This window comes from Sander vitreus, chromosome 20 (genome assembly GCF_031162955.1).
Source record: "Sander vitreus isolate 19-12246 chromosome 20, sanVit1, whole genome shotgun sequence".
NCBI classification, from domain to species: domain Eukaryota; kingdom Metazoa; phylum Chordata; class Actinopteri; order Perciformes; family Percidae; genus Sander; species Sander vitreus.
This window is the reverse complement of record NC_135874.1, coordinates 1,873,278-1,891,946: the sequence shown is the minus strand read 5'-3', so window position 1 is coordinate 1,891,946 and position 18,669 is coordinate 1,873,278. Positions and strand designations below refer to the sequence as shown.

The window sequence follows — 18,669 nt, the reverse complement described above, 5'->3', positions numbered from 1 at the left end:
CGAGTACAGGGTATGTATTGTCACAGTGTCCAGGCAAAACATAAGCCAATATGACCCAATTTCATACGATCAACCGTAAAAACCTGGAGGACATTATACAACATCTGAAAACCTCCTCCTGCTGCCTTGATATTCTACCAACGGGCCTTTTCAAAAAATGTTTCCAATTGTTTGGCTACTGATCTCCTACAGATTGTAAACACGTCTCTTTTCTCAGGTATCTTCCCACAGGCCCTGAAAACTGCAGTCATTAAGCCACTCTTAAAAAAAGAACAATCTAGACACGTCACTAATGAGCAACTATAGGCCGATATCAAACCTTCCATTTTTAAGTAAAGTCATTGAAAAAACGGTTTCTCAAAAACTCACCCTTTTCTTGTCACTAAACAACTGTTTTGATGCCTTCCAGTCGGGTTTTCGACCACACCACAGCACTGAGACAGCTCTTGTTAAAGTCTTTAATGACATCCACTTAAACACAGATAGTGGCAAAATTTCAGTCTTGGTATTACTTGATCTCAGTGCTGCATTTGATACGGTCGACCATGACATATTACTAGACCGATTGGAAAACTGGGTTGGCATTTCTGGCTCAGTACTAAAGTGGTTTGAGTCTTATTTAAAGAATAGGGACTACTTTGTGTCTATAGGGAATTATACATCTGAGCATACAAATATGACGTGCGGAGTTCCCCAAGGCTCCGTTCTGTGGCCTCTCCTGTTTAACATCTACATGTTTCCACTGGCTCAAATTATGGAAAACAATAAAATAAGTTACCATAGTTATGCGGATGACACACAAATTTATATAACCTTATCGCCAGGGGACTATAGTCCAATACAACAACTGACTAAGTGCATTGAACAAATTAATGACTGGATGTGCCAGAACTTTCTTAAATTAAATGATGAAAAAAACTGAGGTGGTTGTTTTTTGGAGCAAAGGAGGAACGATTAAAAGTCAGCACTCAGCTTCAAACGATAATGTTAAAAACAACAGACAAAGCCAGAAATCTTGGTGTAGTCATGGACTCAGACCTGAATTTTAACAGCCACATTAAGACAATTACAAAGTCAGCCTATTACCACCTTAAAAATATATCAAGGGTTAAAGGACTTATGTCTCAGCAGGATTTGGAAAAAACTTGTCCATGCTTTTATCTTCAGTAGACTTGACTACTGTAACGGTGTCTTCACAGGTCTCCCTAAAAAAATCAATCAGACAGCTGCAGCTGATTCAGAACGCTGCTGCTCGAGTCCTCACTAAGACCAAGAAAGTGGATCACATCACTCCAGTTCTGAAGTCTCTACACTGGCTTCCAGTGCCTCAAAGAATTGATTTCAAAATACTTTTGCTGGTTTATAAATCACTAAACGGTTTAGGGCCAAAATACATTTCTGATCTGCTACTACACTATGAACCACCCAGACCTCTCAGGTCGTCTGGGACAGGCCTGCTTGTTGTCCCCAGAGTCAGAACTAAACAGGGGGGGGGGAAGCAGCGTTTAGTTTTTATGCTCCACATATCTGGAACAAACTCCCAGAAAACTGCAGGTCTGCTGCAACTCTCAGTTCTTTTAAATCAAGGCTGAAGACCTATCTTTTTGATGTTGCCTTTCTTTAAATAAGCATTGTTGACACTGTATAACAATCTATATAAACATATAAAGAGAAATTCCTAAAACAAATAATAGAATTGAATTTATGATTATTCTGGTGACATTCTTTTGCAGTAACGGAAATATCTCTGATTATTTCTCTGATGCAGGCATGACAATAGTTGACAGAAGAGACAGACGTTGGGCTGGTCAAAAGTTAGTCGAAGTAACTAACTAATTTAGGCAGAAGGCCTAAAAAAGAAAAAAAATAGTCTATAAACACTCTGAGCGAGTTCTTGACTATTTAGAGACAGACTGCAGAAGAAATAAAATAGTTTAAGAACACGTTCTGGACTATTAAGAGATTTTTGTCTGCAGGGCTGTACCGGGTTTTGCAAGGTTTGAGAAGAAAAGAACTAAGCTTTGCGGTGACGACCACATCGAAAATGATAAGAGTATACTAAAGGAAAAACTTCTGTAACTATGGGGAATGAAACCTCAAAGCCGTGCGACACATCTGGACCCATAGTGGGTGAGATGGTTAGAAAGTATGGACCGGACTGCTTGAGATATCTGTCATATTGGTCAAAAAGCTTTGGCTTTCCAAAAACTGGATCACTGAGTCCAGGAAAGTTATTTTATCTGCTTTTATATATTTAACTGTTTTAACTGCTCTTCAATGTTTAATTTCTTATACTGCACTGTAACTTTTTTTTTTCTCGTATTTTATCTGTTTTTTATTTTTTAATCTGTTTTCATGTAAAGCACTTTGAATTGCCCTGTTGCTGAAATGTGCTCTACAAATAAAGCTGCCTTGCCTTGCCTTGCCTACAACTGAACTGCAGTTAACATTCAGTAACTTACAGATCCACACACCAGGATATACACACTAAGAATGCTGCATGATGCCCTACACCAGTATATTGCATTACCCACCTTTGTCTCTAAAAGATACTCAGTGCCACATGCTCTCTCTCCCCACACACACACACACACACACACACACACACACACACACACACACACACACACAATTGTGTATAATTAATATGTAATACAAGTATAATTCATTTTTAAAACTGCGACCTCACAAACATTTGACACTGGGAACAATGCTGAACTGCAGAAAGCAAGGCAATATTATAAAAATGTATATAGCACATTTCAGCAACAGGGCAATTCAAAGTGCTTCACATAAAACATCAAAATTAAACATTAAAAACATCCGATAAAGAGAATCTAAAAACACCTAAAAAAAAGAAGGGAAAAGGGTAAAGGAATGCATAAACTGCCTTTAGCAAAGTCGTACTATTATAATAAACTCATATTACATCTTATTGCAATATTATTGTAATGCTCTGACCTTTAAATGGCTAAAAATAAACAGGCAGAATAAATATAATTAGTGCACACAGTGTGCTCCTGATCGGGTCACGACTCATTTCAATTTGAACCATGTCAGCCACATCTAAAGAGAGCTCCTTCTCTGTGGGCGCTACACATGATCGACACTCACAAAGCCTAGAGCCAGCTCTGGACTCAAAGGAAAATACATTGTGTCTTTGCTCTTCTGAGATGGAGAGATGTGAAGAACGTAAAATAGTGAGCGCTCACAAGAATCGGCAGGGATCAAATGATTTAATTTGACTTTTATTCTTCATAGTCATCTCTGGTTTGTCTACAAGATCAGCTTCCTTCCTAGCTTGTGACTGAGCAGCAGGATATCTCTGTGGCTGGGACTGTCAGGCCAATGCTTTGGTCTAGAGTGACATATCTCAACAACTATTAGATGGATTCCCATGCAATTTTATACAGACAGAGGATGATCCTCTTCATTTGGTGTCACCAACAGCTCGAAATTCCACTTCAGTTCATGATGGGACAGCTCAATGACTAACACCCGATTTCTTGTTAAGTGTACCCTTTTTTGTCATGAAAACATAAGCTTAAGCTCAGTAGATTTAAACATTTGAGTACATTTGAATGCCAATACCAGCAGGCATATTTTACCGGATCTTTTCTGTCAGGCCAGTCATTCTCTATCGTTTTTCACAATCTTTTTTTCACGTCGTTATATTTTACCTGCTTTTAAAACTAATCGCCACTCTAATTCTTGTATCCCTTCGAGACAAAATGAGAAAAAAAATTCAGAAAATCACATTGTAGGATTTTTAATGAATTTATTTGCAAATTATGGTGGAAAATAAGTATTTGGTCAATAACAAAAGTTCATCTCAATACTTTGTTATATACCCTTTGTTGGCAATAACAGAGGTCAAACGTTTCCTGTAAGTCTTCACAAGGTTTTCACACACTGTTGCTGGTATTTTGGCCCATTCCTCCATGCAGATCTCCTCTAGAGCAGTGATGTTTTGGGGCTGTCGCTGGGCAACACGGACTTTCAACTCCCTCCAAAGATTTTCTATGGGGTTGAGATCTGTAGACTGTCTAGGCCACTCCAGGACCTTGAAATGCTTCTTACGAAGCCACTCCTTCGTTGCCCGGGCGGTGTGTTTGGGATCATTGTCATGCTGAAAGACCCAGCCACGTTTCATCTTCAATGCCCTTGCTGACGGAAGGAGGTTTTCACTCAAAATCTGACGATACATGGCCCCATTCATTCTTTCGTTTACACGGCTCAGTCGTCCTGGTCCCTTTGCAGAAAAACAGCCCCAAAGCATGATGTTTCCACCCCCATGCTTCACAGTAGGTATGGTGTTCTTTGGATGCAACTCAGCATTCTTTCCCCTCCAAACACGACAAGTTGAGTTTTTACCAAAAAGTTCTATTTTGGTTTCATCTGACCATATGACATTCTCCCACTCCTCTTCTGGATCATCCAAATACTCTCTAGCAAACTCCAGACGGGCCTGGACATGTACTGGCTTAAGCAGGGGGACACGTCTGGCACTGCAGGATTTGAGTCCCTGGCGGCGTAGTGTGTTACTGATGGTAGCCATTGTTACTTTGGTCCCAGCTCTCTGCAGGTCATTCACTAGGTCCCCCCGTGTGGTTCTGGGATTTTTGCTCACCGTTCTTGTGATCATTTTGACCCCATGGGGTAAGATCTTGCGTGGAGCCTTGGATCGAGGGAGATTATTAGTGGTCTTGCATGTCTTCCATTTTCTTATAATTTCTCCCACAGTTGATTTCTTCACACCAAGCTGCTTACCTATTGCAGATTCAGTCTTTCCAGCCTGGTGCAGTCTACAATTTTGTTTCTGGTGTCCTTTGACAGCTCTTTGGTCTTGGCCATAGTGGAGTTGGAGACAGGTGTCTTTTCTACTGATAACAAGTTCAAACAGGGCCATTAATACAGGTAACGAGTGGAGGACAGAGGAGCCTCTTAAAGAAGAAGTTACAAGTCTGTGAGAGCCAGAAATCTTGCTTGTTTGTAGGTGACCAAATACTTATTTTCCCGAGGAATTTGCAAATAAATTCATTAAAAATCCTATAATGTGATTTTCTGGATTTTTTTTTTGTCATTGTGTCTCTCATAGTTGAAGTGTACCTATGATGAAAATTACAGGCGTCTCTCATCTATTTAAGTGGGAGAACTTGCACAATTGGTGGCTTTTTTGCCCCACTGTATGTGTGTGTGTTGTGTGTGTAGCTGCTCTTAAGTAATTGGCCCTTGTGGGATTAATCCAGTTGTTTGAATTGAACCATAGCTTATCACAGATGTATTAGTGTCAGTATGGGTACATACTGTGTGTTGACCGAAAAGTAACAAGTACAGAAATGCCAAAGATATGTCTGAAGTCATTTAAATTAAATCCTTTTTCAACTGTACAATGTATAACTTAAACAAAAAAAAAACTAAATATCTGACAAGTTCTGCAAATATGGATGTGTATCATTCCCAAAAAAAATCCACCAACAGTCTGGCTCTAGTCAACATGCAGCCGTTAACTCGTTAGTCATCATTCCTCTGAACTTACCGTAGCATGTTTGTTTGTTAACGCGCCATGGTAGCATCTGCAGAGGTGGCACTTGTGTAATGGAAAGGTCATCAGCAGGCCCACTCGCTCACTATGTATTCTCCTGACAATGAGCTGTTCTATTCACACATGGGCTTTACACAGACTTTGCACTAAGGAGCTGGCAGGGTAAAGACCGTTTAATGTCCACTCCAACTGATTCACATTCACCTTCTCACACACAGCTCCTCTAGGTAATGTCTCAGTAAGTTCAGGGCTGCAATGCATGTGTGAAAGGGGCTTAGGATTTGTCCTGCCGCTCTTATTCAGCCTTTTTTTACATTTTTTTTTTTTTACAATAAGACAGTTATCCGGCGGTTACACTTTAACATTTCTATTTTTAGCCTTGGAAAGTTAAAAGTTGGGGCTAAATCTGCTGCCAAACAAACCTTTAGCCTACTTTAGATTGCACCACAGAGAAGTGATAGCCTTGGACTAAATGACCCTCAGGCTTTGGATTAATATAGAATTTCCCAAAATGCCTTTAGCCTGGGGCTAAGTGTATTACATAAAAATATAGAAAGTTGCTGAACCTAATCTGAAACATGTATTTAAATTATTTCCTGTCATTGTGCAAGTAATGTCAACACATTACCGTGAGCCTACATGATCCGTCTGTTAGCACCAAGAAATAGGTGAGAATGAATACACACCAAAATGCTATAAAAGAGAAAGAGACACTGGTAGAAGAATGAGAGTCAGCTGTAGCCTGAGAGTACACAGATGGCCTCTCTCTCTCTGTGTGTGTGTGTGTGTGTGTGTGTGTGTGTGTGTGTGTGTGTGTGTGTGTGTGTGTGTTTGTGAAGTCATGAAATATACTTTGCGTATATTGCGTAACAGAAACAGCTCGTGTATTTTTGGTTCGTGATGCAGACGATGCATTTTTAGCAGCATCCATCTGCAGCTGACCTCAGTTTCTCCCTCTGTTGTTCTAATCCCAGATGTGAACAAAAGAGACAAAGATACAGAAGCTCCCTGGCTTTATGCTACACAGCAACACAGTGAAAACCAGCAAGTAGTGAAGGGTTGACAACAGAGCTTCCACCACGCCGCCTGGCTGTCAATAATTACAGTCTATCCAAAATCTCATAAAAAGAAATGTCCAGCAGAAAGCATGTGGTGCGCTCCAGAGGTGGCATCCTGTAGCTGATCCTGCTGACCTTTCAAAATAAGTGCAACTTCTGCTCCACTGGCGTTTTGCTAACACGCTGAAGAAAAGTAGTGAAACCCACAGAAGAAAAAGATCTTCTGCACACATCGATTGTGGAAAAAAATAAAAAATAAATCAATAAAGTTGTTATTTCTGTGTGTGAGTCTCCCAGACCAACATCTGGGGCCAATACATGAAAACTGCCTGGATCTGAGTGCGAGGGAACAGCTTCTTCACAGAGGTGGGGGGGTGTGAAAGCAGAAACAACTTCCTCTCAGCGATCAGTTAATTATCATGTTGAACTTTGTTCCGCTGCGAGTGAGCACAGTGAGGATTTCTGGGAAGCTCTGCCAGCTGCTGGTCAACAGCCTGTTATGAAGAGCTTCTGACAACTGCGCTGGCTGATTACAACATCATCAGCCTCTCAAGTGTTGAGAGGGAGCACGAGCACACAGATACACCAACAGGAGGTGTTTCTTAATCATAAGAATGCAAAGAACAGACTTGTGTTCTTGGGGAGAACGTTCTTGCTGGTTCACCGGCACAGCAAACGCTGTTAACAGTTTGAGACGATGCGTTCTTGCTGTTATTGCGTTATATAACACCGCCAGCACAGAGGCTGCCTGCAATGCTCCAAAATAACAGCTAGAAATAAAAACCACAACAATATAACCACTTTGTTAAACAATCTCCGGACAAGAAAACATGCCTCTCAGAATGGGTAGGCCTATGCACTGGCGTGTCCTAGGTGTCCCTATTAGTGTTATGTAGAATTATTATGTCTATATTATTGAAGTGCACTGTATATGCCCAGGGACAACAGATGGAAATTAGCAATACAAATTATAATGGTTGGTGTCCTTTTAGTCTACATAACATGTCATAGCATGTTACCACTTTATGTACCACTGTTTATTTATCATACAGACTGAAACTCTACTTCTAATGAAAGAATTCAGAAAACAAATACACCAAAAAAGCCAGCAGGCGCTTGTGGAGTTTAACTCCGAAAAGACAGTTAACCACAGGTTCCCGTTAATCTTATGATGGACGTGTTGATATTTAAACAAACGATCCGTCAACGGCGAAATAAAAGCCTCTTATTTACGAGACCGGTCTGAGAGACCTGCAGCTTACAGCCAGGGTCTCCGAGCGTGACTTTCTGAGCGACGAGCTAGCGGCCCCGGCAGGCGCTAGCTGGCTGTCACCTCACTTCATGGAGCTTCTCAACTCTGAAAACTTTGGAGCAAATTGTCAATTCGGCAACAATTTTCATAAGACGAAATCTACACAGTTCATTTCTCGCCTAAAACATTTTCTCAGAAGTGAATTTAGTGATGAATTAGATGACGAAAATTGTAAAAATTGTCCCGTTGTTGGTCTGTCTATGTACCGGAACGCGACGCTCGTTGAATGCCGAAATGAATGTTGGGATATGGTTGCTGCCAAGTTCAGCAACGTTCAGCAGTTACCAACCAATGCATCCTCGGTAAAATGGGGGTGTCAAGAACATTTCCGGGAATTCTAACTGTTCTTGGCGTAATGTGAACTTGTGTATTGGGACAGTACTTTGGCTACAGAAGATGACGTTTCACAGGGACACAAGAACACAAGTCAATAGAAGAACACAGATTGAGAAACGCCCAGGATCTTCTGATTCATCACCTGCACAACTTCCTCAGTGACAGACGGCAAGCTGTTCGATTGGGCTTAACCACTTCACCCTCACTCATCACCAACACCACAGGGTTGTGTGCTAGGCCCGTTCCTCTACACTCTGTACACCAACGACTGCAGCAGCCCCTCACCCACCACCACCTAATCCTCAGACGCCATCCTCCCTGTTCTAACGTTCAATAACTATGTATCGGACTACTACAACTGTCACAGGGTGTTATTTTTATTTGCATGATTTGCATGGTTTGTTTAGTTTGCAGTGTATTTCATTTCAAGATTTAATTTGGCCCATCCCTATGTTGTTATAGACGTATGATTCCACCTTACCCCCTATAAACTCCAGATGTAATTTAGAATTAAAGCTGCTGAGTCCTTTCACCTTTTATGCCGCCAGTTGGAGACTCAAGGCAATGACGGGTGGAGACGTGTCCAGCCTACAGCCAAGGCTGCTGAAAACGTGTGCCTCCATTTTAGTGGATATTCCTGCTTTGAGATAAGTTTAAAAAACTAGATTTTCCTCGATAGGTTACAAAAATAATGTTTAAAGTCAAATCTAAAACAGAGGAGACTAGTAACTACCACCATTTGGACAAAAATGAAAAAAAAATACTAATTAAACATTGGAAGATCAAAACTTAAAGAAGCTTGGTTCCAGACCTCTGAATCGCCGCCCACAACTATAACTTTTTTTAGAGATTCATACAGTACATGTCTGGTGTTGTGTTCATTGATGGCTGTCCCCCCCCCGTTGGAAAACAGCTGAGGCACTGAGAGCTTTGTTGGTGGGACTTAGAATACAAACGTCATCATGAGCCAGAGGCAGAAAAACAGAGACAGAAAAATAGCTTATTTGGTGATAAGTGTGAATGAAATGAATTCAGCTGCACACAACTTATTTTTATCAAAAAGTAAACTGCTCCTTGCTCCGTGTTGCCAGAAAATAATGTCGGCAAGACAGATATATCAGCTGCTACTGAGTCAGAGCAAAATAACCCAGAGAGCGGCTATCAGCGTCAGACTGAATATATGATACCAAATGACAATTCCACTATGTTTTTACTTCAGTTGAGTGAACATTTTAAATGAATTTTAATGTTGTTACTTTTAAATTCAGTATTCTTTTTCAATTTTGTGGATTTTCCTGCTTTCAGATTAGTTTTAATGATGGCATTTTCTCTTTGAGCTGAAACGGGGCAGTTTTCATTTCAAACCTGAAAGGTTACAGCTTGTACTTTCTACCTGCCAGCCATATTTTATTATATTATAATACATTATATCTTTTTTTTTTAATGTAAAATCGGAATCTGCAAAGTAACCAACTCAGATAAATGTATTGGAGTAAAAAGTATAATAGTACAGTATTTCTGCTGCAATACAGTAGGTGGATAAGAAGACAGCAGAAATACCCGATAGAAGTACCAGAGCCTCTAAACTGTACTGGAGAACAGAACTTGAGGAAATGCTCTTAGTTACTGTCTCTGTACACACAAGAATACTACATTTTTCTGACTGATTGCTTTTAACACACACACACACACACACACACACACACACACACACTTTATTGTCCATCCGTACATGAATTATCCAATAGTTGGCTGGTAACAGCCTCCCAGACTGCAGGCTTTAGCTCCCAGCACACAAGCTGTCCCGGAAAAACACAGTGCAGCATGTACAGCCTCCCAGCAGACGCCGTTTACAGCTCCTCCTCATCCAAAAACACAGTTATGAGCCTGTTTACTTGTTTATTTAGGTTTATGAAACTCTGCAGAACAAGGATGGATAGCCTAAAGATTAAACACGAGTTAACTGCAGCCAGCTCCTCCTGGTGTGGATTCCCTGCACATCCAGCAGACACGGAACAACATGATTATCCAGCTGATGAATCAAAGTCCAATATTCTCTCTGTTTTTGGTCTCCACCAACTCCTCATTGTTTCAGAGATGACAACAGCTGCCTGCTACTGATGAATACACTGAGACCGATTGAGACAGGTTGCTGTGAAACCAAAACAATGACCTGAAAGAGGCTAAAAAGCTTGACCTAGGTGCATCATTAGATCACAAACTCTGTTCTGCTGCTGTGAAAATAGAAACTCTCGTTACTCCTCTGACACATTTCTGAACTTGGCAAGTAAAGTGATTCTCACTGTGATGAATACTCATTTCCATGGCGATAATAGGGAGATTCCTATTGACAAAGAGAAAGCTGCAGTGTTTGAACTCAAGGATAACAAGTCCTGTCGATGCATTTAAAGCGTAACTCTCGCCAAAATGCAACCTAGGGTCTTTTTGTGAATTTACCATATTTAGGACGGAATCGCCACTTTTAAGATTTACCGTATTCTCGTTTTTCGGTCAAATGGCCTTTTGAATGGGAGTGCTAGGGACACTTTGAAGCTAGCCTCAAAATATCTATTTTTAAAACACTAAGAAGGATCGACACAACATGAGACTTTGCTCCAAGTATCACCAGGGGCTCTACACCTTAACCAAAGCACTGACAACATTGGTTGTGTTCACAGAGTTTACTAAAAAGAAAGGTTTTGAACAACTCACGTTAGCAGTTGTTGTTTACGCTATCCTCCATTTTCCCAGTCAAAAATAGGCGATCTCCGAATGATAATGAACGGACTCCATAGGAGGAAATGTCATTCTTATATGAGGCTCCTTTTTCAACTACAAGGTCAATAACGACAAAACAACAAATTATTCGTGCATTTATATGGAACTAAGCTTTAAAAGCTTTCCATTTTTACTCTCCTCCCTCGACTATTTCTGACTGGCTCGATAGACGGAGACCGGAAGAACAACTGCTAACGTGAGTTGTTCAAAACCTTTTTTAGTAAACTGTGGGTACACAAACAATGTTGTCAGTGCTTTGGTTAAGGTGTAGAGCCCCTGGTGATACTTGGAGCAAAGTCTCATGTTGTGTCGAGCCGTCTTAGTGTTTTAAAAATAGATATTTTGAGGCTAGCATAAAAGTGTCCCTAGCACTCCCATTCAAAAGGTCATTTGACTGAAAAACAAGAATATGGTAAATCTTAAAAGTGACACTTCCGTCCTAAATATGCTTTTAAACGAAAGTTTGACTCACAAAAAGACCCTAGGTTGCATTTTGGCGAGAGTTACGCTTTAAGCAACAACAGAGAAACAGCAGATCTGCAGTTTTTTTCTAGAGGTAATATATGTTTTTCTTTAGACAGGTGAAGAGGCATTAACAGCCTTGGGGAAGTAGTAAATAGAAGAGCCATCCTCTTCTATTTACGTAATGAGAGCTCTGGCGACTGGAGGTTTGGTGTATTACGACTGTAAAAACCTGACTGTGCTGCCTGCGTCACATTCTGAGTCGTGCTGTGCTGTTGCATCTCATCATTGTCTCTATTTGCCAAAAACTGACACATAGACCAATGTGATGCTAATGGCTCTCTGTTAAAGCCCTGATACAGGACTTTTAACAACTCCTTTCTGTTGGCTTGAAGTTATAGTAAGAATTGAATGTATAAAAACTGAGGCTATGACCAAAAAACATCCCGACTTCATGAGCCGCTGCAGACTCTGGTGATAAAATGTCTACAGAGACAAATTCAAACTTTAGCGACACAACTGGACACAAATGATGGTTGAAATTTCTTCACCACTTCTTCTCCAGAAGAAGTAACAAAGCATATTTCTTAGCGTCGGGGTATTTGGGACTAGGACCCAAAATGAACCAACACTAATGCATCTTGTATCGTAATCAATTGAATTACCTTTCTCACTCCTTTTTTTTGTGGCCAATGTTACGTGATGTAGTGCCTCTGTCATTTCCCCTGAAGCGTAATATATTTCTGTTGAATATTCATTATGTTCCTACACAGGCAACCAATCTGGATAGCTCCACAGCATTGTGGAGGAGGGTCTGGCTAGTCCACACAGCATTCTGGGATGGGAGATGGATGGGTTTATTGGCATTTCTTTAAACCAATCACAATCGTTTTGACCGGGCGCTAAAGCGCCGGACGAAGCCAAGGAGCTGCTGCAAAATAGCCTCGGGAAGGAACTTGTTTTGGTGGAACATGTGTACGATCAAAAGTAGTTTTAGAACAGAAAACTCAGATTGGACAGATAGTCTAGCTAGCTGTCTGGATTTACCCTGCAGAGATCTGAGGAGCAGTTAACCATAGTCCTCACAAATCCACCAGAGGTTAGAACGCCAACACAAAGAAAGAGGAAGGGGACGGACATCGATGAAAAAGACATGCATCCGGCGAAATATCCGGCAGCACCTGAACAATCCCGGAAATGAAATGTCGTCGATATAGACTAAGTTGAGTATGACAAGCAGGGACAACCAAAGCTGGAGAAATGTTTGCCCTATGAGTGTATTGACAGCTGTCAATTTACAAGAATTCTCGGAAATCAAGTCTGCTCACTGCCACTTGAGCCGTCCTCCAGAGATGCTCACAAGTCTCTGAGCTAGAGTCAAGTCGATTCTCAAATCTCTCGTGGTTATAATGAGTGTTGTATCACCTGCTTCGTTCCATTCAGACTGCTTAGAACACTGCATAGCTTCAGGTGCCTGATAAAATACATTGAGACCTGGTTGAGCCAGAATCCTTTATCTTGATACCGCATATTTTTATGCGGTATTGTTTCTTTTATTTGGGCCTTGTTGTCTGAAGTTTTTAAAGCCAAAGCGCCTGATGAACAGCACAGCAGCAGCCGGTGTGGTCGACATGTCTGTTCATGTCCTCTCTCACATGTGGCTGCGCGCAGTAGATATGTTACATATTAGTAGGTAGGTTCTAGGTTACGCAGGGAGGGGAAGAACATTCACCTCATCAGGCGTTTCCTAAAAACAACGATTGTTCACGAGTCCCGCATCTCGAGTCAAGTTTGAAGACTTTTGTGGACGAGTCTTAAGGCAAGTCTGAAGCCATTGTGTGTGCGACTTAAGTACTCGAGTTCGAGTCTCAAACTCCAGTCCCCATCTGTGCCATCCACTGACAAAAGTTTCCCTCTTGTAGGACACGGATGATTGGATGACAGACACTGACAGATAGAGATACTAAAGGATATGGAGAGTGCCAGACGTTTTGGATAGTAACATACTGTATCATTGTAATTATTGTGATTTTTTTTTATTAATTTAGATTTTTAAACAACGAGCAGACATTCTGTGATTGAGCTGTGATACATTCAGACAGTTTAAGGACTAATGCCCTTTATGTTTATGGTCTGCGCAGGCTGTCAGACAAGTGAACCTGAACAGAAGAGCCTCATCAAAACTCTAAATGGCCAATAACTTAAAGGAGTGGAGCACCTATAAATATCACCAAATATTTATTACCTGGCTTTTCTTCCAGTCCTTTTTGCATCCTCACGTTTCCCTTGAGATTGAAACTGCAGACTTGGCTGTAATCACTTAGCTGCATTGAGCTGCTGGCTGCATGTCTAGATTGGTCCGAGTGACATTAACAGCTGTTTCTACCATACATCTATGCATGTCATGTAAACAGTACACAGCGACAGGAACAAAGACTGTGTACTATAACTACCTTAGTTACACATTTAAACAAGCCTTCTGTAGGTTAAAAAATGTTATTAAATGCATTGCTTTTAATGACATTTGCTGATTGTTCTGCTCCACCACTGAGGACTTATATATTTGAAAGAAAGGCAGAGAAAGCCCACAGAGGCAGAACAACAGTCTCATCAACATGTGCATAATTCATAAAGTTTACAGTAGATTTGGTATTTACTCACTATGTGGAAAGAAAAGCTGAGCTGGTACAAATAATAAAAAAAATGATTGCATTGGATTATACTTTTATACTGTTTGGGAGTGTGCATGTCAGTTTGAAAACATGTTTGTCCTTTTACTAAATTATGAATTACAAAATCCAGCAAAAGACCAAACAGATTCACTTTTATCTTTTTTTTTTTTCATCTTGCTGATTAACTGAAAAATTGAAACTCAACAGTTCCTGAACATGAACAGAATATCCAAACACCAATATGACACCAACGCAGCAGTGAAGTGCTTCCATTTGCACCCGATGGCTCTGGTTAAAGGTGTTATGAGTGGAGAGGTGTCTCGTTACTGACAGGCGAGTGAGTGGTGTGATCACTGCAGGCCAAGAAACTACCTGACCTGCTGTCTGCAGACCGATTCTAACATCTAAGATGTAAACAGCTGAACTTGTCCGGTCTGTTTCATCATCATCTTTCATTGGATTTTAGTAGATGTGGCTGTAATTTCTTGGACTGATTTTACGCACACCTTAACTCCTGAAAGTTGAAGATGCACCGTTTATGAACAAGTTGACAGTTTAACCCCCTTATCTATTATACAAACTGTCCATCTGTTGGATTTTGAAGAGCTACAGTAAGGTGTTTTGTGGTCCATTTTTAAATAACCCTCCTATCTATATTTCTATATGTTTGCAGTTCTGCTTTGCAGCAGTGATGTATAACAGGCATAGTGGGTTCATTCACTTCCCTCACTTCCAAATGAGAGAGATGAAGGGATAAAACAGATATGATTCAGGTCTTGCATTAGATTTGAACTCCCAAACGGCTGCCATGCTCGTGAATGTGCATGGCTGCATTTGGAGTAAATGACGGTTCAGTTTTTTTCCACTTGCCGCGACCACGGCAACCACAGTGAGGAAAGCAATAGAGAAGCTGATTTTATTCAATGATTCATATCTTCATCAGCATAGAACAGGCCAATCAATGAAGAGAAACAAAGTCGGAGCACAACAAGCGGGCAAGTACGTCTGAGGACGAGCTGGAGAGAGAAAGGAAAGTGCTTATGAATGCAGATTGGTAGCCAGCCATTATTGCGTAAGTGACAGGGTAAGTTAGTGCTGACACCCATCCTGGTCTCCTCCGAGGCCCGCAGGCCTGTCTGTCCCGCTTCAGGATGTTCATGACGGCGCTCGAGCAGCTGTCACACATCCCGGGGACAAAAGAGCTAACTGAGGAGAGGAGAAAGAGCTCTGCCCACGTCGCCATTTCTGTTCTGTGTTCGCATGAGGGGACCACCGAGAAAAGTGTCCGTCTTAACAGTTGTTTCAGTTTGGACTCAGTGTCTGCTCAGAGCAGACCCTTTTTCCCAGAGCAGCAAAGCTTTAAAGGCCTGTTCACGAATCAAGACACATTGTATTGAAGCAGGTGGAGCTGCCGACCCGTGATGAAGGGAGATGGTGTTGAAAACAAGCCATTATCTCACTGTAATGGTAGTTTAAAGCTTCACTTAGCAGATTTGTACGTAAACCGCTGCTGTGTAATCAGCCTAAATCACATGCTGGGGACTCAATGAAAATGAGCGCCCTGTCCTTTCTAATTAAGAAGTATTCTTTTCCAGAATACATCTTTTAACTGATGCTAAAGTTTTCTCACTAACTGATAAGGCCTCAACCACTTCTCAGTCAAGCAAACCCGCAAAACAAAGAGAAGGTTCCAGCTGCTGTGCTCTGTAAAGAGTAACTGAAATAACAAAGGTACTGTTGTTTCTGGTTTGTTCTTCTACAGAGAGAAACATGTAATATGAGTAATGAGACAGCAGTTATAAGTAAAAAAAAAAAAAAGTAAAGTGATGCTTTATTTTAAGGGCCTTAAAAAGGAAGAGTCAGCGGTAATTCATTGGAAGGTTTCTGGAGAGACCTCTGTAATGTGGTAGTGGTTATAAAGCTGTGTTTTAGTTAGTGCATAGCAGGTCAGCTGGACACAGTTTACAGCTCAACATATTGAAAGAACAATGTTTCCGAAAATGTACTTGGGTTTAAAGTTATAATATGTAATATTTCCACATTCAAATGTCTAAAAATGACTCGACCTAGCCTATATGTTATATATTTAGTTGAGTTGTGTACTTGGGTTATCCCAAATGTTTCCAACAGTGTTCACACCCAGAGAAATCTGTCATTATATTCAAGGTAACGCTCGGTTACATTTGGTCGCCTGTCGATGACGTCCTATCCCGTTTGGGCATGCGCCAGCGGTGTGGTAGTCTGCCAGAGGCATTTTTAGTTTTTTTTTTTTTTTTTACTATATAGGACAGCTGAAGATGTGAAAGGGGACAGAGAGGGGGAATGACATGCAGCAAAGGGCCGCAGGTCGGAGTTGAACCTCCGGCGGCTGCGGCAAGGACTGAGCAAAGGGGGCGCACACTCAACCAGGTAAGCTATCCAGGTGCCCCACGATGCACTTTCATTTTAACCAGATGATGGATTTGAGTGATCAGACATCTGGATCTTAAGTTCTCAGAGAAACAAGTTGAGCAAACGGTAGCGGCAGCTCGGCTCGCAGCCCGTCTGCCAGCGAGCCCAACAGCGTCGGAGGAACACAGATTTTAACGTGAAACTGCTTCGTTCAGTGTTCTCACCGGTTTTAATCGCCCGGGTCCGTTTGTTTTGGAGAGGAGGAGACCTCTGTGGATAAAAACCTCCTGAACGGTGAACACTGAAGCAGTCCTAACCGGGAGAAACTGACTGCAATGAAAACTACAACTCCCACGATCCCACTCTACTTCACAACGTCACCAAGTCATCTTTTGTTACTGTTTGGATTGAGAGAGTCCTAGAGGCGGAACGTTACAAATCGTGCGGTTAAATGGAGTGTTTTTTGAAATTCCACTGGAATTTACAAATGCTTATGAAGTCAAGCGTGTGCACACAGAGAGCACTAAAAGCACAGCTCCGTTCTATATGCAGCCATATGTTCTATATGCAGCCATATATCTGCAGCATAAAGAACAGCGTCAATACATTTTTATATGTGTTTTATTTTAATTAATGTCTGTTGTTACTAAAGAGCTGGAGTCAAGGCCAACTCAGTGTCTGAATCAGCGTCTTGTGTCACGTTTAATGGAAGAACAGATATTCTTGGACGTAAACATGTTTACCCATGCATCACACACACATTATGCATACATAATATTGTGAAATTATACTTTTTCAAAGTTGAGGAACAATAGCAGCAAAGTGTAAAGTAAAATGTATAATTGTGTGTACAGCATACAGTCATTGGCAGACCCAGATGTAGGGCCAGGTATGAAATAAATGCATCAATAAATTATAGACTATGGAATTAAAACACACACACACAAACACGGAGAGTGAAAACTGCGGTTGTAGGTTCTAGGATGTCAGAAAGAACCACCCAAAGGGCACAGGACATAATGAGGCAACCGGTATTGTATGTATAATTTATTGTGTTCGATGGCACGCTGAGAAAAAGACCTATTGAGCAGAGGTCATATGAAGTATGAAAAACAACGCAGTAAACAACAACAGACTTGTTATGAGAGAAGAAGAGAGGGTGTGTAAAGGAAAGAAAATACGAGGGAGTGTCAGGTCAGCTTAAGCCTGTACTTGTATACTCACTGTTCTCAAAAAGGAAGAGAAATGAAAAAAACCTTGAAAAATGAAATGAGCTAGTTTCCCGATCACCTGTTTCAACCCCACAATCCCTGATTTTCCTCTTAGATTTCCCATCAGGCACCCCAGTCTTGTCTAATAAAGTCTGGTTCATTTCCTCATAAACATTGCTGGCTGACTGACAGTTGAAGCATTGTCAGTGTTAGAAAATATCTGCTTCTCTGATACAAAGTCAAAAGGTAGAAGAAGCCTGCGGACATGTGTGTGTCCTGTGTGTGTCTGTCCTGTGTGCGTCTGTCCTGTGTGTGTGTGTCCACAGAGCGGGATACCTTACCCTTTTGCGCAGGTTGCAGGTGAGGATGAGGTTGCGGGAGAAGGAGTTGGCGAAGGCCGTGTAAAACTCCAGCACCTTGAGCAAGGCTTCCCTCTTGATGACGTGGAGGTCGCAGTACGTTAGCGCTCTGACGTTGGCGCACGCATGCGCCAGGGTGGTTTCCTTCCAAAAGACGTCACCAAACACATCGCCTTTACCTGAGGACACAAGAGTTTTGGTTATTGAAACATTGGTTGTTTGATAAAGATGACACCTCAGCAGTCGACTGTGAAACATTACCATCTGCATGTCTGCATGAAGCACACTCCTCTCTCTGCCCTTAGCAACAGTTTTACCTGGCCAGGTCCTTAGCAACCAGAGCTGCTGGTTTCCCCATGTACACCATCGGACCCTGATACCAGGCGGCAAGTAGCAGATTACAGTTCCAGCGATTCTATCAGTTTCAGATCCAACATAATCCGAGTGGAATGAAAAGGAGCAAACACGGCAGAGAACAAGGAAAGATAAAAATAAAATACTTTTTTTAAACTTGACTCACAGCAGAGTGATGTTGCACCCTTGTG

General features: G+C 41.4%; 1 protein-coding gene across 4 annotated transcripts in view; it reads right to left on the bottom strand.

The window, feature by feature from the left end:
• The window catches only part of kcnh5b (potassium voltage-gated channel, subfamily H (eag-related), member 5b), a 177,671-nt gene that overhangs the window by 20,500 nt on the left and 138,502 nt on the right, over positions 1-18,669 (bottom strand). For all 4 annotated transcript variants that reach the window (XM_078278189.1, XM_078278190.1, XM_078278192.1 and 1 more), the window contains exon 12: positions 18,107-18,303. In XM_078278189.1, the coding sequence (XP_078134315.1) occupies positions 18,107-18,303 (197 nt within the window). The remainder of the gene's footprint in view (positions 1-18,106; positions 18,304-18,669) is intronic.